Source organism: Myxocyprinus asiaticus, chromosome 7 (genome assembly GCF_019703515.2).
Source record: "Myxocyprinus asiaticus isolate MX2 ecotype Aquarium Trade chromosome 7, UBuf_Myxa_2, whole genome shotgun sequence".
Lineage (NCBI taxonomy): Eukaryota > Metazoa > Chordata > Actinopteri > Cypriniformes > Catostomidae > Myxocyprinus > Myxocyprinus asiaticus.
In genome coordinates this window covers 20,577,638-20,601,466 of record NC_059350.1, presented here as the reverse complement: position 1 = coordinate 20,601,466, position 23,829 = coordinate 20,577,638, and the positions used below count along the sequence as shown (strand labels likewise).

Below are 23,829 nucleotides of genomic sequence, written 5' to 3'. Positions count from 1 at the left end.
GGTGCAATGATTTACAGTGAGATCAACTTTGGGACATTGATCTATGGTCACCACGTGAATCAAACAGATAGGATTGCTGGGTCAGTGTGGTGGGACATACCTACAGTACATGGGTGTTGTTACAACATAAAAGATTCCTTTCATGACTTATCACAATAGATGAATGGGAGAAGCTTTAAAAATATGTTGAATTTCACTGTTGTGTGTAAAAATCCCAGGAGATCAGCAGTTACAGAAATACTCAAACCAGCCCGTCTGGCACCAACAATCATGCCACGGTCCAAATCACTGAGATCACATTTTTTCCCCCATTCTGATGGTTGATGTGAACATTAACTGAAGCTCCTGACCCGTATCTGAATGATTTGATGCACTGCACTGCTGCCACACGATTGGCTGATTAGATAATCACATGGATGATTGTTGGTGCCAGATGGGCTGGTTTGAGTATTTCTGTAACTGCTGATCTCCTGGGATTTTCAAGCACAGCAGTTTCTAGAATTTACTCAGAATGGTGCCAAAAACAAAAAAACATCCAGTAAGCGGCAGTTCTGTGGAAGGAAATGCCTTGTTGATGAGAGAGGTCAACAGAGAATAGTCGAACTGACAAAGTCTATGGTAACACAGATAACTGCTCTATACAAATCAAATCAAATCAAATCACTTTTATTGTCACACAGCCATATACACAAGTGCAATGGTGTGTGAAATTCTTGGGTGCAGTTCCGATCAACATAGCAGTCGTGACAGTTATGAGACATATACCAATTTACAATAAACATCAGATTAACACAACACAATTTAAAGTCTAATATACACATAATTACACACAACACAATATACAAATAATAATATACACTGTACAGTATACAATACACACAATATAGATACACATTATTCAATAAAAAAAAGTATATATAGTATATATAGAATGTACAGTAGGTTGTATTGTACTGTATTGACATTCAGGCTGTCGGTTGATAGTAAGTTGTTAAGAGAGAATATAATATAATATAATAATATCATTTATGACAGTCCGGTGTGAGATATAAGAGTAATAAAGTGCAGTGCTGATGTATTTTGATCGTGGGAGATCAAGAGTTCAAAAGTCTGATTGCTTGGGGGAAGAAGCTATCATGAAGTCGGCTGGTGCGGGTCCTGATGCTGCAATACCGCCTGCCTGATGGTAGCAGTGAGAACAGCCCATGGCTCGGGTGGCTGGAGTCTCTGATGATCCTCCGAGCTTTTTTCACACACCGCCTGGTATATAGTATGTCCTGGAGGGAGGGAAGCTCACCTCCAATGATGTGTCTGGCAGTTCGCACCACTCTTTGCAATGCTTTGCGGTTGTGGGCTGTGCTCTTGCTATACCAGGAGGAGATGCAGCCAGTCAGGATGCTCTCTACAGTGCAGGTGTAGAACCGTGTGAGGATGTGGCGGTTCATTCCAAACTTCCTCAGCCGTCTCAGGAAGAAGAGGCGCTGATGAGCCTTCTTCACAACGACTTCAGTGTGGATGCACCATGTAAGTTCCTCAGTGATGTGGACACTCAGGAACTTGAAGCTGCTGACTCTCTCCACTGGTGCTCCATTGATGGTGATGGGACTGTGTTCTCTGTCTTTTATTCTGAAGTCCACCACAAGCTCCTTTGTCTTACTGACGCTGAGGGAGAGGTTGTGCTCCTGACACCAGTGTGTCAGAGTGTGCACCTCCTCTCTGTAGGCTGTTTCATCATTGTCAGTGATCAGACCTACCACCGTCGTGTCATCAGCAAACTTAATGATGGCATTGGAGCTATGTGTTGCCACACAGTCATGTGTGTACAAGGAATACATGTGTGGGCTGAGAACACAGACCTGTGGTGCTCCAGTGTTGAGGGTCAGTGATGAGGAGATGTTGCTGCCTATTCTAACCACCTGGCATCTGCTTGACAGGAAGTCCAGGATCCAGCTGCACAGCGAGTTGTTTAAGCCCAGAGCCCGGAGTTTCTCATCAAGCTTGGAGGGCACTATGGTGTTGAATGCTGAGCTGTAGTCTACAAACAACATTCTCACATAAGTTTTCTTTTTTTCCAGGTGGGAGAGAGCAGTGTGTATTGTAGATACAATGGCATCATCAGTGGAGCGGTTGTTGCGGTAAGCAAACTGCAATGGGTCTAGAGAGACAGGCAGCACAGAGCAGATGTAATCTCTGATTAGTCTCTCAAAGCATTTGCTGATGATGGGGGTCAGAACAACAGGACGCCAGTCATTTAAGCAAGTGATTTTGGATTGCTTTGGAACAGGCACAATGATGGACCTTTTAAAGCATGTGGGGACTACAGACAAAGAGAGGGAATGGTTGAAAATGTCCGTAAAAACACCAGCCAGCTGGTTCGCGCACGCTCTGATGACGCGGCCCGGAATGCCGTCTGGACCCGCGGCTTTGCAGATATTCACCCGTCGGAAGGATCGGGTTACATCTGCTACAGAGACGGAGAGTGAACTAACCTTTGTAGCTTCGGCCGCGAGAGCACTCTCTGTGAGGGCGGTGTTATTTCCCTCAAAATGAGCATAAAAACTGTTTAGCTCATCCGAGAGAGAAGCAGCAGTGTTCATGGAGTTTTTATTCCCTTTAAAGTCCGTGATGATGTTAATTCCCTGCCACATGCTTCTAGAGTTGGTGGTGTTAAACTGTCCTTCAATCTTGTTCCTGTACAGGTGTTTTGCTGTTCTGATTGTTTTTCGGAGGGCATAACTGGCTTGTTTATGCTCCTCCACGTTCCCAGAATTAAAAGCGGAGGTCCGCACATTAAGTGCCGCGCGAACATCGCTATTAATCCATGGCTTCTGGTTTGAATAGATCCGTATTATTCTGGTCAGAACGACGTCCTCTACACACTTTCTGATGAAACACATTACGCTATCAGTGTAAAGCTCGATGTCATCATCAGAGGCGGACCGGAACATCTCCCAGTCCATGTGATCAAAACAGTCTTGTAGCATAGAGTCTGATTGGTCCGACCAGCACTGGATCGTTCTGAGGACGGGTGCTTCCTGTTTCAGTTTCTGCCTGTAAACGGGCAGAAGCAGAATGGAAGAGTGGTCCGATTTGCCAGATGGTGGGCGGGGGAGGGATTTGTAGCCATCCCGGAAGGGAGAGTAGCAATGGTCCAAAACCCGGTCCCCTCGTGTGTTGAAACTAATGTGTTGGTGGTATTTTGGTGCGACTGATTTGAAACTGGCTTTATTAAAGTCCCTAGTCACAATGAATGCGGCCTCAGGGTGCGCGATTTCCTGTTTGCTTATAATCCCATACAGTTCCTTGAGTGCCCGGTCTGTGTTGGCTTGTGGCGGGATGTACACAGCAGTGACATGCTCTGCTTTTACCTGAGAGGTCTTTCGCTCTGTCTGCTCGGTGCACGAGTCTGGAATCTCTGCAGATATCCAAGTTTCCGTAAGGCAGATAATGCAGCAGTCCCTCGTCTCTCATTGGAAAGAGATCCGCGCTTTCAGCTCGCAGAGCTTGTTATCCAGAGACTGAACATTTGCCAGTAGAATACTGGGTAGCGGGGGTCGATTTGCGCGGCGTCTTACTCTGATGAGAACGCCGGCTCTGTTTCCCCTTTTCCTCCTGCTTTTCCGCGGCTGGGCAGTCCAGACAAAGGGCTCCGCTGCCGTGTTTGTAAACAGCGGGTCAGCATTGAGGAATTTGAAGTCCGGTTTACGGTGTGTAATTGCTGAACCAGTGTCCAAAAGTGTTTGTCTGTTGTAGACAATAAGGCAGACAACATCTAAGACAAAAAACATAAGAATTGTAAACAAAACAAACAAAACACTACCATGTTGTGTCGGAGCTCAACGCAGCAGCCATACTCGGCGCCATCTTGAGTCTCATACAATTATGGTGAGAAGATTAGCATCTTAGAATGCTATTCAGAGATGCGAGTTGGCACTGTTTTGGCGGCACAAGGGGGACCTACACAATATTAGGCAGGTGGTTTTAATGTTGTAGCTGATCGGTGTCTATAGCACAGACCGATCTTAGACCCTAATACTCTAAGTCTTATTTGCATAATGGCTTTGAATAATGTTCAACTCTTAAATGGTTTTGTTGCCTATCATTGAGCTTCTGTAATTGCAAGATAACATTGCAGTATCTACAGAAACAGGTTCTCTACACTATTAAGATAAACTTACTCTGTAATATGAAGAGGAATTCAATAAGAACGTTGCTGGACGTGGACACCCAAGAGTTGCCACACTCAATACTGATTTTGCAACAATGCCATTTAATGACTTCCCAAATATAGGTTTTTCACATCAGTGTTTTGTGGCCATACATCTAAGGAAAGTGGTTAATCTTATAAAACCTTGACTGTATTAATGTAACCGTGGAAACATAACAAATAACTAATAATGTACATACTAACCACCAACAAAGAACCACACTTAACCAATGCCTTAGAATAACTGTTCAGTTTTAGGTTCAGTTAAAGAGATAGATCTTCTTTATTAAAAAATGAAAACTCTGTAATCATTTACTCACCCTCATTTCTTTCCAAAACCGTATGACTTTCTTTCTTCCATGAAACACAAAAGTATATGTAAGGCAAAATGATAGCCTCAGCCATCACTCTTTTTCACTGTACCACTCTTTTTTTACTTACTTTTTTTTCAATACAATAAAAGTAAATGGTGACTGAGACAGAGTTCTGCCTAACATCTCCTTTTATGTTCAACATTATAAAGTAATTTTCAGATATGGTGAAACAGCATGTTTCCACTCATGTTGCAATTACTGAGTAAAAGTTGTAAAATTAAGTGCAACTCTACTACAAGGAAAGGCTTACGTGTAAGATTGCAGGGTTAAACTCAAACCAGAAGACACCACCTGGTAGAGCTCTGAGTTTCTCTCACACCCACTCAACCCAAGTTGCACCTGGCCAGGTGTGGTGATAAAGCCCTATTACCACATCAAAACGCTGGTAGTCAGTAACTCCACACATCCAAACACAAACACACACTGCTATTACAACCCCTGGCAAAAATTATGGAATCACCACACTTAGAGGATGTTTATCCAGCTTTTTTACTTCATAGCAAATGAACAAATCACAGATATGACACAAAAAAAATGTGTTTAATAGCTGAACATTCTGGCTTCGTGAAACATCCCTCAAACAAATTTAATGACATTATTTTAATTAATGGCATATTTTATTTCCAGATCAAGTAAAGTAAAAAATTATGGAATCACTCAATGTTGAGTAAAGAATTATGAAATCATCAACAATAAAAATCACAATTAGTACTTTGTTGCTACTCCTCTGGCTTTTATGACGGCCTGAATTCTTTGAGGCATGGACTTCACTAATGAAAAACAACATTCTCCATCAAGCTGGTTCCAACTTTCTCGAATAGTGGTTGACAGATCAGCTTTGCAGCATGGAGCCTTGTCATGGACCAAATTCTTCTGTTTGCTGGCCATGTCATTGACTTGTTATGCCTTTCCTGAAGAAAAGCTTTAACACTCTTTGCTCTGTGGTAAGATGCATTATCATCCTGAAAAATGACTTGATCATCACCAAACCTATTTTCTATCAATGGAATGAGAAAATTGTCCAAAATGTCAATACACACATGTGCACTGACTGTTGAGGTAATGATTGCCATCTCCCCTGGTCCTTTACCTGACATGCAACCCCAAAAAATGACTGGGGAAATTTGATTGTTTTCTTCAGGCAGCCATCTTTATATGTTTCATTAGAACAGCACCAGAAAAAAGTTACAGCATCATTGCCTTGGCCAATGCAGATTTGTGAATCAACACTGAATATCACTTTCATCCAATCATCCACATTTCATGATTGTTTAGGTGTTAGTGCTGGTATTCGTTTGGCTTTTCTATATGTAAATCCCATTTCATTCAGCCAATTTCTTACAGTTCTGTCACAAACATTGACTCCTGTTTCCACCCATTTGTTTTTCATTTGTTTTGTTGTTCATTTTCTATTTTCAAGGCACATTGCTTTGAGTTTTCTATCCTGACGCTTTGACATCTTCCTTGGTCTACCCATATGTTTTCCTTTTATAACCTTCCCATTTTGTTTATACTTGCACCAAATTTTAGACACAGATGACTGGGAACAACCAACTTCTTTTTCCACAGTCCGTATTGGATTTCCTTCTTCAAGGAGTTTTATAATCCTTTCCATTTTTTCAAATGACAACTCTCTTGTTGGGACCATGTTTCCTTTCAATTAGCCCAAGTCCAACAGCTCGTTAAGGTCTGTAAGCACTCTCTTTTAACTGCAGACTAATTTGCATTTTTAGACTTGTGCCTGTATTTGTTTTAGAAATGCAAATTACAAGGTGATTCCATAATTTTTTACTCAACATTGAGTGATTCCATAATTTTTTCCTCTACTTGATCTGGAAAAAAATATGCCATTAATTAAAATAATATATTTTAATTTGTTTGAGGGATGTTTCATGAAGCTAGAATGTTCAGCTATTAAACAAAAATTGTTTTGTGTCATATCTGTGATTTATTTATTTTCTACATAGTAAAAAATCTGTGTCAGGGGTTTTTGTCAGGGGTTGTAGTTCCACACCAAAGCACAATGTCTAATAATCTTCAGGCCTAGGCTAGTGTTGGACTGTTGTTGTAAAACTAACAATACTAACAGTACTTTTAAGTAATACTTTAAAGTAATAACTTTTCAGATTAATAAGTTGTTTATATATATATATATATATATATATATATATATATATATATATATATATATATATATATATATATATATATTTATTATTTTTAATTGAATGGAAACAAAGAAAACTGCTGTAGCTAGAAAAACATTACCAATGTCAAAAACCTTCTTATTACCTTCTTCGCATTAAATGTGTCCTACGCACAGGTCCGCGACCACTTAGATGTGCGATGGGTGATTTCTTGTTTTCCTTGTTTTTCATTTAATATGCAACGTCTATCAATGCCATGGACACATGCTTACTGTTTCCTATACTGTGTAAGTCAATCATTAGCGATTTGTGAATGTAGCTCATATACTGTATACTGTACATAATGTGATGCATGATTAAGTTGCCGCCCCACACATAGGCCTTTGAAGACAAAGTGTCCTGTCTAAGAACATAGGCATATTCACAGAGACCAACTGCTGTCTGTTGTATAAAATACTGCTGTCTGATTACTTGTCTTGTCTCTCTGTGTTGAGTAGCATTTATGAGAGCCCTATCAACTCCCAGAAACTGGAAATGGAGCTTCCAACAATGACTGAAGCGTACATGAAAGCATACCCTCTTATTGGAAAATAATACCCTGTATGATAGTCCCTGGGGTTCAGGCTAATTATAATGCTTTATGAGCAGTCATGGTCATTAGATGTAATCTTGGGGGGGGGGGGCGAGAGAACATTACCTCTTTCAAGTTCATCTCTTCAGCCGGCCCATCAGTTCCAAACCAGCTGAAATGAATGCTAGGTTTTCTCTCCATATTCTCTCTTTGATTCTTTCACTCTTGCCCCCCTTTTTTAAGGGTTTGTTTTGTCATTTTTCTCATAATTATTCTGTGCAATAATAGCTTATACTTTGGCTTTATTTATTTATTAATTTTCTTTAAGTACAGATATAAAGCCTCATAAGATATAGCACATTCAGTACACTGTAGAATATGGACACCCAAACATTAAAGCTAATAATGGCTTCCACTCTTCTGTGAAGGCTCTTCACTAGTTGCTGAAACATGGCTACTGGTATTTGCTCCCATTAAAGGAATAGTTCACCCAAAATGAAAATTCTGTCATAATGTAGTCACACTCATGGCATTCCAAATCCGTATGACATTCTTTCTTATGCAGAACACAAAAGGTGTTTTAATGAAGATCCTCACGTCTTTGTAATACAATGGCAGTAGATAGTGCTGTACTTTAAAACTTAAAAAAGAAAATAAAAAAAGTTTTAAAAAGTATAATAAAAGTACTTATGCATCATGCTCCAAGTCTTCTAAAGGCATCCAATTTTGGTGAGAATCAACCTGGATAACAACATTTTCTTAAGACTTTCAGGTTGTTTCTCACCCAAAAATATTGAATGCCTTCGGAAGACTTGGAATATGACACACGTGTCACATGGGCTACTTTTATGATATGTTTGGGTCCTTTTAAGCTATAAAGTGAGGCACTATCTGCTGACAACTACTAAAACCTCTACCCAATCCCACTTTTTGTAAAAGCACCAAAAGTTATAATATTTTTAATAACCTTAAATGGCCAGAAAGTTTAGGTTGCTTTCTGACTTGTGATAGTTGAATTTTAAATTATTGTTTTAATTCTCCCAGTACAAGCATCACACCTACTGGCATAATGACTACTGTCATTCAACCCTTTAATCATTTAAAACTTCTATTGCTTACCAGAATTACCAGAAACCTCTAAACTTGAGAATTTCTAAGGCACACTATATAGCGTGGAATGACTATACTCTATAAGCACTATGAAGCATTCCATGAGGCAGCAAATACTAAAATTATGATGATGGTCTCTTATTGATTGTTAAGACAGAAAGAAAAAAAAAAATCACTGGGAGCCTCAAACAGCAATTAGGCCTCAACTTGCTTAGGCACAGGTGTGCAGAAAACATCCTGACAGAGAGGACAAAAACTGAGGTATCTCAACAGTCTGATGACATGAGAGCTGGAGCGGGTATTAATGATTGAGCTCAGTGAATATGGTGTGATGAGAGATGGACTGCCCTCTACTACATTTACACTTGCAAAATGTACAGTTAGAACTTACTACAAAAAAAGACTATATACATATCTATTATTGCAGTATTAAGTACTTTTTTTTTGCATTGTATTGTTTAAAATATATGATATTAGGGCCATTGTAAGGACTGCTGAGATTAGCAATATAAATACAGAAATATAAATATAGTGAACAAATTAAAAAATATCCAAGATGCTTAAAGAAGCATTTCTAGCCTCTAGTATAATTTCTTGGAAGTTCTACAGCAGAGCTTATGGCTACCATTACCTAAAGAGTACACCTAAACTACCTTTTGGGGGAAATGTCTTATTTTTAGCTGTAAATTGGAACTCATGAGGACATCAACAGAATATGTAAAATATGCAATAATTGCCTTTCCTTGATCACATATTTCTTGAAGACCTGTGTGTTTTTCTGTGTGATGTGTTTGAAAACACTTACCATTGTGGAATGTTGAGAAGGTGCTGATTTCTTTCTGAGAAGGCCATCAAGACATATTTCAGTGAATTCATGGGCATAGTCATTGACTGAAACAAACAGTGGTGCAAAAAGAGTGAGAAAATTAAATTTGCATCTTGTCTACAGACTCTCTCTCAATCTACAAACATGGAGCTCTTTAGTGGACAGGAAGGTATTTTTTTATTTTGTATTTTTTTTTCTGAAATAGTTTTGCATTCGCTCACAAAACTTTTTGCATCCCATTGCAATACGTTTTGCATCCCCTCGCAATAGTTTTTTGTTCCCATACAATTATTTGGGTTCCCACGCAACAAATGAACCTTGTTTTTACTACAATAACCACGGGTGAATATGATATTTGTAGTAAAATCATAGTAATCACAAAATTTACCATGGTTTTACTGTAGTAACTATAGTTCAACTGTGGTATTTGTAGTAAACCCATATTAAAAATAAAGGAAGAGGAAAACTATGGTAATAAAACTCATAATTTTGTGGTAACTATGGTTTTACCAATTTTACCATGGTTGCTACAATCATGGTTACTACAATTTTACTATTCTAAAACCATGGTTTCCCCCAAAAAAGCATGGTGACAACATTCTAAAATATAACTATAGTAAAACCATGTTTTCCACAAAAAACAAACAAACAACAAAAAAAAAACATGGCTACTACAGTTCTTACTACAATATGTACACAAACAGGGGGCCCCCGCATTGTCAAAGACAATATAAGTAGTGTTACAAACATACTGACGGGAAACATACATACCCACACAAATTTTTGCTTAGGGCCCCCAAAAGGCTAGGACTGTGTATACACAACTACTTTCTATGAAACCATTCCCTGGCACAATTGACATTGCACTATAACCAGTAAACAGCTTTTGTATAAAATAAAAAAAGATGTTTGTGTACATTATGTATTGATCATGACAGCAGTAAATAATCAAATGATGATTAAATAATGGAGAAGAGCATTATTTACAAAAAATATATTTTTGGGGCATGTTTGCACCCTTACCTGATTTGCATAATTCCTTCAGTGAATCAGGTGCGATTTAGAAAGCATGTGCAAATAAACAATGCTATCAGTGGGTGAAATTCATTCTTAGTGATTTCCCCCAGAGTCTAATTTACAGTAGAAATTTTAGTTAAACCATTTGAAACTGTCCATTTGTCTCTGAATGTTCTCTTTTCTCACCTTCAGCTCTTGTATTGTTGCTGTTGTTTTCATTGAGAGGCTCATCTAGGGATTCAAATGATGTCTTGGTAGAGATAGCCAGCTCTCCATCAGTCAGGTCCACCACAATGAGCTCCTCTGCTTTTGGATTCTCTTTGACCTGAGAGTTCTCATTGTGTTCTTTTTTAACATCAGCAGTTTCTGTTAGGGACAAACAAACATTCATTTAAGGCCCTCAATTATTTGGAAAAGTGTGACACAGAAATACTGTAAGTTTACATTTGTAAAAAGTGTAGTACATAGTTTTGCATCACAAAAACCTCACTGCCTGCCCTTTTCACACATTCATAGATTATTTTTTAATAGTAAATGCTATAGTTGCAGGTGCAGATGCAGGTATTGCCTGGAGTTCAGAGGAAAAGGTGGTGATTATTCACTCACCCTTATGTTGTTCCAAACCTGTGAGACTTTCTTTATTCAGTGGAACACAAAGGGAGAAACTAGGCAGACTGACAACCCATTCAATTCCATTGTATGGAAAAAAGATGCAATGAAAATGAATGGCCTTTTGTGTTCCATGGAAGAAAGTCATGCGGGTTTGGAACAACATGTACATGTAAATGATCACATAATTTTCAGTTTTAGGTGACCAATCCCTTTAACACTCGTCAGTTTGAGATGCACAATTGGATACTTGTTTCCCGATAATACTAACCACTCTAAAAACACACTGTGACAATTGAACTCTAAAACACCTGGGTATCTGGTCTTTGTGGTCTCAAACCTGAGGATGGGTCTCTTGTTCCTATCATTTTCAGTACAATAAATCTTGAAAATTAGCAGTGGGAGAGACACAGTGAGCAGGTGGTAGAAACAGAGCCTTTTGATGGGAAAGTCAGCACTTAAATGAAAAAGGCATGCCATAAAACCATTAGCAACTATGTCATTGTAATGCACACTTCTGTTTTATTTTTTCTTCCATGGTCATTTTCTTTCCCTCTTTCATTGCTACTCACTCTCTCCCACCGTGTGGTTCATTTAGACCTGGAGACAGTTGCAGTAAATAAAGCCGTTAAAGCCAGGAAATGGATTGAGACCCATTAGTAACTCAGGAGAACAATATGGAGCTTCTCAATGACAGGCAGCATATCTTTGTGGGAAAAAGAGCAATCCTGTGATTATAGGGAGCTTGAAGAGACACTGAGACCAAAGGAAGCAATGCTGTGTTATTACACAGCCAAGTCAATTCTATTGCTAGCTTTAGGCAAACAATAATGTACTACCCCTTTGTTAGCCACTTTTGTTACTATGTTACCTTGTTTGACATTTTACAAGTTGTTGACAGCCTAATCCACAAACACATGTACAAGGGGCAAAAACTGTAATTAGCTGCAAACCAATTAGTCTTGACACTGGGATTTGGAAAAGTGTAACACATGTAGACATCAAGAAAGGGAAAAGTCCTTCTGTCAGCTTTCCTGCATTTTTGTAGAGTACATGGTGAATTCACTAAACAGTTGCACCAATTTTAAGCATAATATTTCAGCGCAAAAAGACCTGCGTCTCATTCACTAAACACAAGCAGTCTAGTTTAAGCAGTAAGGACATTTTGAACACACTAATATAAATTCATAACATTCACAGAGCAACTTTTAAATGATAAATATTGTGTAAATAAATAGCCTAATTGTTGCCAATATTTTTGAACATTTTGTACTGTAGAAATAATGACTAATAATGTCATTCACTGTGGAATTTCTTAGGTTCCGTAAACCTTTAGACACAGTTGAGTGTAATTTCCTGTTGCAAAACTTAGGTTAGGGTAAAACTCGTAAACTATTATTTTCCAAGTAAACTGCAGTCAATTCCGTTCAGCAATTTTCACATGTTTGTTAGGGAAAACCAAAACCAGAATGAATTGACCAAACTAAAACCTATGAAAATTAACTGAAATGCAACTTTACCACATGCATTTATCTTTGATAACTGTTTTGCTTAACTGAATGAAAGGGATATGAAAAACAGTGCAGATAAATCAAGAGTACGATGAACCTACATCTACAATTAATTGGAAACACTCATTCACACACACACACACACACACACACACACACACACGTTGGTGCAGCTATCATTATGAGGACTCTCCATAGAAATAATTATTTTTATACTGTACGAACTATAGATTATATCCCCTAACCCTACCCCTAAACCTAACCCTCACAAAAAACTTTCTGCATTTGTACATTAAAAAAAAAAAACATTGTTTAGTATGTTTTTTTAAGCGATTTGAATTATGGGGACACTAGAAATGGCCTCATAAACCACATATATAGCATAATACCCTTGTAATTACCAGTTTGTAACCTAAAAAAATGTCCTCGTTAACCACCCAAATCCACCACCCCCCCACCCCCCCACACACACACACTCACACACTCACACACACACACGGTTTGACCACAATACAAAACCCTCTAGTCAAAACCCTAAATGTGCAAACCCAGATAGCCAAGTCATTTGTACTTTTGTCTTCCAGTTGGTAAGAATCAAAGACAAAGACTAGGAGTCAGTGGTCAAATGTGGCCATTTCCTAAATGCTATAGGCATTGAAACAAGTCCAGACAAGCTCAGTTCAGAAACATGGCTGCTGGTATAGTCTATGGGATATCAGCACATGCAAGAGAAATTTGTTCTGTTCAAAACCAAACTTCTGCCTCAATTTTGCTCGTTCTTTGTTCATTAAATGTCAATACACAAATATTTTTTTCTGCAAAAATCTTACAGTCCAACAGCTGAGTTCATATTTATTAAAGGTTCTCAACATGGGTTTTCAAGGATGTTAAGGCTTTTGATATTTATTCATTATAAATTAATAAAATGTCATGTTTTGTTTTTGTTTTTTACATTGGTGTAAAATGTGGTGTTCTCTCTTGAGAAGAGAGTCTGGCAACTCCATAATCTTGTCTTAGAGGTCCATCCAGCGGGGCTCTCTGTTATTGCAACTACTTCAACAGTTCTTGATTTTGTTGCATTTAGTACGATGGCTGAGAAGTGCACAACACAACCAAATTAGCAAAGAAAATGAAAGCTTAAAACACATTGTAAATAAGCCAAAAATAAATAAATAAAGCCACAACACAACAGAAAAACCAAAGCACAACGGAAATAAGCCACAACACAATGAAATTAAGCCACAGAACAGCCAGTGGTGGATTTAGGCATGGGCGACATGGGCAGTTGTTGGGGGGTGGGGGGGAGTTGGCACAAGGCACAGAAATGAACAGAAAACAAATATTTTTTGAGCACTGTATTTTAAGTTGTGTGGCAGTCTGATGCAATGCATGAGAGATCATGAGACTTCTTGGAAGATGCAGACAGCTGCTCGTCCCACTGCAATTCACAAGAACAGTTTCCCTGTCAACGCATCACAACAGAGTGTTGACCGGAGAACTGAGCGTTTCCCCTGAGCGCTTCGCCGTTAGAGCGTACAACGTTATAAGAGCTGCCGGTATGCAAGAATATCTGCAGGTACTGTGACATCATTTTCACATCATTGCCGGTGTGTGCAGGATGTGCTACCACTGCTATATTCCAACCCGATCTCATGAAAAGTTGTACATAATTTATGAGTTGGCTATTTAGTATGGTCTCGCACGATGTTGTTCGCATAAATTCGTACGACTTCAACACGTGCAAATTCCTGGATGTCTAATGCGGAAGTAAGCACGTGCACGAAGCATTAAGGACATACTTATTAATATTATGCCCTTACCCAAACCCCTTATCTAAACCAAACCAATCAGTAGAGTGTGTAAACATGATAAGAAGCTGTTGTGTGTGACAGAAGCAAGTAATTGGAATTAGATGGAATTAGATGGAAACGATGTCCAGCGATTTCATTGGCTGTAATGAAAGTCATAGGAATTGAAACGAGTGCAGTCGCAAGATATCATACAAATTAGCCAAATTTAGAAAAGTTGTACGAATCCTGACATTTCGGCATGAGAGTGTGTTGCAACATATTCGCATTGTTTTAGGGTTGGGGTTTAGTACAGCCTCACACCATATCACACTATCTGATAGTTATGCTGGTAGCACATCCTGATAGGTATTATCTGCCTCCCGACATGTGCTACCAATGTTTTAACTTTACATATCACTGTTTTCACTCCTGGTAGCACAGTTTTCCAGAACATGATTGTGTGCATTGAGTTCTGGTTGAAACCCAGTAAGTACAGTGATTTTATAACTATTGCTTTTCTGATAAATTTGTTATGTTGTATCTTTATAATTTTGTTGTACTGTGGCTTAATTTCATTGTGTTTGAGCTTATTTCCATTGTGCTGAGGCTTTTCCTTTGTGTTGTGGCTTAATTTCGTTGTGTTGAAGATTATTTCTATTGTTTTTTTCAGCTTTTATTTGCTTTGCTAATTTGGTTGTGTTGTGCACCCAATGGCTACCATAATTTTGGTCTTGGGTATGTAGCTTACATGCTGAAAAGACCATCTCAACCAGCATGCAATTTCTTGTCTTAGCTGGTTTTCGCTGGTTTGCTGTTGATCTAGCTAGTGGACCAGAATAGCCATGTTGTCCCTAGAAAAACATAGCTGGTGAAGCTTGTGGATCAGTATGCTTTTTTTCTGGTAATGCTGATTAACTAAGGAAGTCTTGCTGGTTAAGCTAGTCAGAAGCTTTGTTGAAACACCAGGACATAGGGTTGCCAACCTTTATCTGTTTGTGCAATAACTGACTTATATTTTGAGTATAGCATTTATCAAAACTTGCTCAGAATGTACAGTACTGTTCATAACTGTGATGGTTACTTTAGATAGTTTAGGTTTACTTTGTATTCCTGCTCTAAGAGCTTTATTCTTAAACAGTATTAGGCAGGGGGTTTTAATGGTGTGACTGATAGGTGTATAGTACAATAATAAATTTTCTAATAACATAACTTCCATTGATTAGATGGATATGTTACCTACATGTAATAACTGGATATTTTAATAATCTTTTAAATTATCTCTCCAGCATATGCAGTCTTCTGGGTTAACAATAATACCACCTCAGTGAATTAGTGAAGAAAGTAATCACTTGACATTAATGTAAAAATAAATGTCAGCAATATCCTTATCTATACAAATTTATCTGTATAAATTAATCATAAGTTGTAACACTTATCTGTAAGATTTTGGCTCACTATATGTAACAAGATCTCTGAGTTCTGGGCAAAGGAGTCAGCGAACAGTCAAAGGTGAGTGTTTTATTACTCTTTCTCAGTCTTTACTAAAACTCAAACAAAAGGGCTCCGGATGGCCAAACACACACACAGCTTCACAGGGTGGCTGTGGTCTCTCTCTCCACTCTAATGCTCTGGTGTGCTTTTTCAGGTCTCCCTCCGCCATCGCTATAATGAGAGACAGGTGTTAGAGGTAATTACAGCCCAGGTGACGAGCCTTACTGCTCTCCCTCTACCGCAGACCGACACATGACCACGCCCCCCATGCCACATACCCCCACCGCCGACTCAGGCCGGGACAACATCTGGCCTGCCTACTCCCCCCTCATTTCTGGAGAGAAAGTCAGCCACGACCATCTGCGCCCCCGGTCTGTGGACCACCTCGAATTTAAAGGGCTGAAGAGCCAGATACCAACGGGTGATCTGCGCGTTAGTATCTTTCATGCGGTGGAGCCACTGCAGAGGAGCGTGATCGGAACAGAGGGTGAAGGCCCACCCCAGCAGGTAGTAGCGGAGGGTAAGAACAGCCCACTTAATTGCAAATCACTCCTTCTCGATGGTACTATACTTTGTATCCCTGAAGGAGAGCTTGCGACTAATAAATAGCACTTGCCGTTCCTCCCCTCCCACCTCCTGCGAGAACACCGTGCCCAGCCCTCTGTCAGATGCATCAGTCTGCAAAATAAAGGGGAGAGAGAAGTCAGGTGCGTACAAAAGCGGCCCCCCACACAGAGTGGACTTTACTTTAAGGAAAGCCTGTTGGCACAACTCTGTCCACTAGACTGGATCGGGAGCCCCATTTTTAGTAAGGTCAGTCAGCGGGCTGGTGACATCAGAATAGCTAGGCACAAACCTCTGGTAGTAGCCAGCCAGCCCCAAAAACTGCCTTACCTCCTTTTTGGTCTTGGGTGCCGGGCAGGCTGCGATCGCTGCGGTTTTGTTGACCTGTGGACGCACCTGCCCATGACCCAAGTGGAACCCCAGATACCTAACTTCCACCTGCCCAGTTGTGCACTTCTTCGGGTTAGCCGTGAGTCCCGCCTGCCGCAGCGCTCTCAGGACAGCCCTCAGATGTTGCATATGCTGCCGCCAGCCATTACTATAAATGATAATATCGTCCAGGTATGCAGTGGCATACACCGTGTGCAGTCTGAGGATCTTGTCCATGAGGCACTGAAACGTGGCCAGGGCCCCAAACAAACCAAACGGAAGCGCCATGAATTGGTGTAATCCAAACGGTGTGGAAAAAGCAGTTTTTTTCTCAGGATATTGGAGTTGCCTATAACCCATTGTTAAGTCCAGCGTCGAGTAAAATTGAGCCACACCCAACCGATTGAGTAACTTGTCAATTCGCGGCATTGCATAAGCGTCAAATTTGGACACCGCATTCACTTTCCGGTAATCAACACAGAACCGGCCCGAGCCATCGCTCTTTGGTACCAGAACTTCTGGGCTGGCCCAATCACTGTGCGACTCTTGTATTACGCCCATTTCAAGCATTGCCTCTAATTCTTCCTGAACAATCTTTTTCTTGTGTTCTGGAAGGCGATAGGGGAGGCTATGAATTACCCCCCGGTGTGGTCTCAATATGGTGCTCTATAAGATTTGTGCGACCAGGAAGGGGTGAAAACACGTCTGTGAATTCCAACTTTGCAATGTCTGTAAGCTGCGACAGTGAGAGGTGGTCTCCGCAAGGGACCAGGATGAATGAATTTGGTTTGGGAGATATCTCCATCCCGAGCTCCACCCTCTCCGGAACTACCATTGCCAAGGCTACAGGCACCACCTCCCTCCATGGTTTGAGGAGGTTGAGGTGGTAGATTTGACGTGCCTCTCCCCTATCCATTCACCTAACTTCATAATCGACATCTCCAACTCGTCGTGTGACCTCAAAGGGTCCTTGCCACTTGGTGAGTAATTTGGAGCTCGAAGTGGGCAGCAATACAAGCGCGTTAACTCCCTATGCAAATTCCTGTAGTCGAGTACCCCTGTCGGACAGACGGCAGTTTTGCTCTAAGGTCAAGAACGTATTTAATTTGGTTATTGCTATTCGAAGGTCCTTCCTCCCAAGCTTCCCATATGATGTCAAGCATGCCACGTGGCCGATGCCCATACCATAGCTCAAATGGGGAAAACCCTGTGGAGGCTTGCGAGAGCTCTCATACTGCAAACAACAGGGGTTTTAAAACATACCAATTATGTTTTTCAAGATCTTATTAAATCGAGGGGAGGGGGAAGGAATATGAGACACAGGGTTTGGAGAGATAGTAGAGAGAGAAGAAGGAAAAGAAAAAAAACTGGATCGCTGCCTCCTGGAAATGCCGCCATGTCGCTGCCAGCTGGACGGCCTCCTCCAGCGACGCCGGATGGTGGCACTGGACACACTCGGACATTCCTCGCAGAAGCTGGGCGACGAACTGCTCTAGTACCACCAGGTTGACTACATCCACGACGCCGCGGGTTCCTTCCGCCAGCAACCATTTCCAGCAGGCCATCCTGGAGGTTCTGATCAAAAGCAAACAGGCGGCCGTGCTTCCCAAAACTCAGTGACCGAAAGAGCTGATGGCTTTGTTCGGGGCTGTGACCAACCCATTGCTGGATGGCCTTCTTTAGATGTCGATAATTGAGGAGACTGGAGGCGGAAAGTTGTTGTGCCACCAGCTGTGTCTCCCTGGAGAGTAAAGGCCATAGCCGGGCTGCCCACTGGTCAGGAGGCCACTTCCAGACCTCCACCGTCTTCTCAAAGAGGTCCAGAAAGGCCTCTGGGTCGTCATCCGTCCCCATCTTCATTAGGGCCGTGGATGAGGTGGGGTCTGGGGAGGTTGCAGTGCCAGCCCCCTCTCTGGCACCTGCTGGTCCTCTGCTTGTGCATGGAGCAGGACTTGGAAACATTGTTCCTGCTCCAGGCGTACGTCTATGAGGGCCTGTTGTTGAGTCTGCTGGATACTGGCGAGGATTTTGAAGACTTCACCCAGTGGTGAGGACTCCATAATGGCATACTCCTCCAAAGGCAGCACTGTAACAAGATCTCTGAGTTCTGGGCAAAGGAGGAGTCAGGAGACAGCGAACAGTCAAAGGTGAGTGTTTTACTACTCTTTCTCAGTCTTTAGTAAAACTCAAACAAAAGGGTTCTGGATGGCCAAACACACACAAACAGCTTCACGGGGTGGCTCTGGTCTCTCTCTCCACTCTGATGCTCTGGTGGGCCTTTTCAGGTCTTCCTCCACCTTCATTATAACGAGAGACAGGTGTTTGAGGTATTTATGACCCAGGTGACGAGCCTTACAGCTTTCCCTCTAACACAGACCGACACATGACCACGCCCCCCCATGCCACAATATATTTGAATATGTTATTTTGAATCAAGTAATTGTCAAAAAAGTAAAATACTACAGCCAGTATGAAATAAAAGATTGCAGGAATAAAGAATAAAGGCTTTTCTCTCTTTCACCCTCTCACTCTCCCTCTTGTGCACTCTCTCTGCCAGCTCATAATGCCCGCGAAGAATTATGGGCAAGATGGTGTCGGCGAATGTACATTGGCTGTATGCACAAGATCAGAATGCATTTTGGGTAAGAATGAGTGAACATATGTAGGGAACGATTTGGGCCCTCTCCCAAATGGCACCCTACGCCCTTCTCCGAGTCCCGACTTTGGTGAGGGAAGGGAGTTCAGACCGATGAGGTGGTAGTCTGCAAGGCCAAGAAGGTGCATGAGTCATGAAGTGACTCATTTGGGACAGACTTCAAGACTTCAATGAGATGCATTTTTAAACATTATATTTATAATATACACTGGTGGCCAAAAGTTTGGAATAATGTACAGATTTTGCTGTTTTGGAAGGAAATTGGTACTTTAATTCACCAAAGTTGCAGTCAATTGATCACAAAGTATAGTCAGCACATTACTGATTTTAAAAAACAGCACCATCACTATTTGAAAAAAGTAATTTTTGATCAAATCTAGACAGGCCCCATTTTCAGTAGCCATCACTCCAACACCTTATCCTTGAGTCATCATGCTAAATTGCTAATTTGGTACTAGAAAATCACTTGCCATTATATCAAACACAGTTGAAAGCTATTTGGTTCGTTAAATAAAGCTTAATATTGTCTTTGTGTTTGTTTTTGAGTTGCCACAGTATGCAATAGACTGGCATGTCTTAAGGTCAATATCAGTCAATCATTGTTTTGAGGAATGAAGGCTATACAGTGCTTGAAACTGCCAAAAAACTGAAGATTTCATACAAAGGTGTACACTACAGTCTTCAAAGACAAAGGACAACTGGCTCTAACAAGGACAGAAAGAGATGTGGAAGGCCAGATGTACAACTAAACAAGAGCATATGTACATCAGAGTCTCTAGTTTGAGAAATAGATGCCTCACATGTCCTCAGCTGACAGCTTCATTGAATTCTACTCGTTCAACACCAGTTTCATGTACAACAGTAAAGAGAAGGCTCAGGGGTGCAGGCCTTATGGGAAGAATTTCAAAGAAAAAGCCACTTTTGAAACAGAAAAACAAAAAGAAAAGGTTAGAGTGGGCAAAGAAACACAGACATTGGACAACAGATAATTGGAAAAGAGTGTTATGGATTTTAACCCCATTGAGATTTTGTGGGATCTGCTGGACTGTATGGTGTGTGAGAAGTGCCCGACAAGACAGCCACATCTATGGCAAGTGCTACAGGAAGCATTGGGTGAAATGTCACCTGAGTATCTGGACAAACTGACAGCTAGAATGCCAAGGATCTGCAAAGCTGTCATTGCTGCACGTGGAGGATTTTTTGATGAGAACTCTTTGAAGTAGTTTAAGTTTATTTATTTATTTATTTTATTTATTTATTTATTTTTTTTGTCAAATTGTAATAGTAATTTTTCACATTATTAATGTCCTGACCATACATTGTTATCAGTTGAATGCCACTTTGGTGAATAAAAGTACCAATTTCTTTCCATAAGAGCAAAATCTGTACATTATTCCAAACTTTTGGCCGCCAGTGTACAAACATTTTACAAATTGTTATTAATGAAAGCCATGCCATTGATAGGGTATAGAAACACTTTACACTCACTTAGATTTTTGTTTTTATCAAATACTTCCAAGTAACACACTGACAATAAAGTAGTACAACATTTAATTAAAAACCCATATATAACAACAAAACTTTTTAATATTTAGAGAACAAATAAAACATTTTCAGAAAACTGGATGGTTGCAGCCAGCCACGTGCTTAAAACACAGTGAAATGTATAGAAAGGAGAACATACATCTTACACACCAGCATAGCTCACAAAAAATCATTATATTTATTTACATAGCCTCTCTTCTTCAGCTATATAAATTGCTAGTAGTCCAAACATTGCCATTTAAATAAACCTTAATTTCTTTTTTGCAAGCCAGGTGTGTGGAAAAGTATAAATCCTCTCCTGTCTTAATATTTTAGAGACTCACAATAATTCTAAAATCATCTTTGAAACAGCGATAATAAAGGTTAAAAAAAGTTGCTTACTTTTATGAACGCAAAACTTCCCCAACAGAAATATTCAATTGAAACTGAATATGAGTAATTCCATCTCTGGTAAACTGAATAAAAATATAATACTATATCCACAAGAAAAGCAAGAGATCCGTCATCCAAAATTAGAGAAAACTATTATTGACATAAATATTAAATCCGCACTTGATATCATCTCGTCCGCCATGCACCCTTCTGAGTGCTACAGTGACAAATGGGACACTCTGCAGTCTTGTAGAATTTGCGGGCACGCGCAAATTAAATACATAACAAGTGTGCCATTTGGGACAGGTCCTTGTTCACTTAGAGCTTGGACACTACAACAAAATGGCCAACACCTAAAATAGTGCACTATATAGTGGATAGTGTAGATTTTGGACACAGCTACTGACAACAGACAGCACAAGATGAGGATGCGTTCTGGTGTTCAAACAGGGCTGGACTGAGCACAGCTCTGAACGCAGGGTTCTCGAGATGTGTCTTTCTAAGTTAGAAACTACATTTAACTTGATAAAGCGGCATAACAATTTTGTGTTTATGACTTGAAGCAACCAAAGTGAGATGTTCCAAAAGTGTATGTCCGTCGTATTGCCTAATCAATACTTTACTCATCTGCCAAAATAATGTATTGAATTTTAATGATCTGAATTATCATATTTATTATATATTCTATTTAAAATGTCTTCTGTTTTGTTTGTTTGTTTGTTTGTTTTTTGTTTTTATTGTCACCTTTATAACATAGAAAACAAGGAAATCATTGGTTTCATTAATTCACATTAAGACATTTACAAAGAACTATGATCATCTCATGAAGCAATAGTTGAGTGTATTTGAGGAGAAAGCTATCATGTTTTTAATCCACTGACAGATTTGTAACAGGAAGCAACACCCATGCTCTGTTGATAACTGATAAGTAACTTATAGCCTGTTAAAAATACTAGTCATAGTTCAAAGCGTCACTGACCGAATATTGTGTAGATCCCCCTTGTGCCGCCAAATCAGCGCCAACCCGTGTCTCAGAATAGCATTCTGAGATGCTATTCTTCTCACCACAATTGTACAGAGTGGTTATCTGAGTTACTGTAGACTTTGTCAGTTTGAACTAGTCTAGCCATTCTCTGTTGACCTCTCTCATCAACAAGGCATTTCCGTCCACAGAACTGCTGCTCACTGGATGTTTTTGGTTTTTGACACCATTGATAGTAAATTCTAGAGACTGTTGTTCATGGAAATCCCAGGAGATCTGCAGTTACAGAAACACTCAAACCAGCCCATCTGGCACCAACAATCATCCATGCAATTATCTAATCAGCCAATCGTGTGGCTGCCTGTGTCTTACCATTATCTCCCCCAGGCTTTTTATCTTCCTTCACAGGTTCAGAGTCCTTTAGCAGCATGCTGGACTCGACAGCACTAAATGTTTTCATGTCTTTGGAACAATATATAACACAAGAACAGTTTAAAAAGATGAAAATGAAAATCATCTCAACATTTACACATTTGATTTTAATTTTACATTTTATGTTCTTTCTTTAGTGCAATATGAAAGGAGATGTTAGACAGAATGTTAGGGACCAACAACCTCAGTCACCATTCATTTTAGGAGAATGGGAAAGAGATGCAATTAAAGTGAATGGTGACTGTGGCTGCATTCTATCGAACATATACTTTGTGTAACATGGAACAAAGAAAGTCATACAGTTTTGGAACAACTTAAGTGTGAGTTAATGATTACAGAATTAATTTCATTGTTTGGTGAACTATTCCTTTAAGAAGAGATATCCCTGTGGTGCTAGATTGTTAGTAATGTCAGGTACCTTTCACTGATGTGGAGTCAAACACTTCTCCATCCACTGTGCTGAGTGGGATCTGAGCATCTTCCTGTTTGGAATGTAAATCCACCGAGTACCTCTGCATCAGACAAACATTATCCAAATGGGTAACACTTTAAAAAAGGATCAATTTGTTTACATTAGTTAACAACATTACTTAACATGAACTATCAATGGACAATAATAATTTTTTTTTTTCTCCCCAATGTGGAATTCCCAATGCGCTCTAAGTCCTTGTGGGGGCGTAGTGACCCGCCTCAATCCAGGTGGCAGAGGACGAATCTCAGTTCCTCCACGTCTGAGACCGTCAGTCTGTGCAGCTTATCACGTGGCTTGTTGAGTGGTTACCACGGAGACATAGCGCGTGTGGAGGCCCATGCTATTCTCCGCGGCATCCACGCACAACTCACCACATGCCCCACCGAGAGCGAGAACCACACATTATAGCGACCACAAGGAGGTTACCCCATGTGACTCTACCGTCTCTTGCAACCAGGCCAATTTGGTTGCTTAGGAGACCTGGCTGGAGTCACTCAGCACGCCCTGGATTCGAACTTGTGACTCCAGGGGTGGTAGTCCGCATCAATACTCGTTGATCTACCCAGGCCCCATGAACAATACTTGTTAAGTATTTATTAAATTTAGTTCATGTTCATTTCAACAAAGTAATACATTTTTAAAATTAAAAGTTGTATTTGTTAACATTAGTTAATCCACTATGAACTAGCAATAAACAATTTTATTTTTGTTAAGATGGAAAAAACATATTGTTAATTGTTTGTTCATGATACCTAATGCATTAACTAATGTTAACGAATGGAAC

At 40.1% G+C, this 23,829-nt stretch overlaps 1 protein-coding gene across 1 annotated transcript in view; it reads right to left on the bottom strand.

Annotated features, from left to right (window-relative positions):
• The window catches only part of LOC127443927 (uncharacterized), a 33,293-nt gene that overhangs the window by 7,212 nt on the left and 2,252 nt on the right, over positions 1-23,829 (bottom strand). Inside the window, exons 6-9 of the mRNA XM_051702998.1 lie at positions 22,992-23,085; positions 22,514-22,603; positions 10,439-10,618; positions 9,215-9,300 (exon numbers count right to left, since the gene is read on the bottom strand). Coding sequence (XP_051558958.1) covers positions 9,215-9,300; positions 10,439-10,618; positions 22,514-22,603; positions 22,992-23,085 — 450 coding nt within the window. The remainder of the gene's footprint in view (positions 1-9,214; positions 9,301-10,438; positions 10,619-22,513; positions 22,604-22,991; positions 23,086-23,829) is intronic.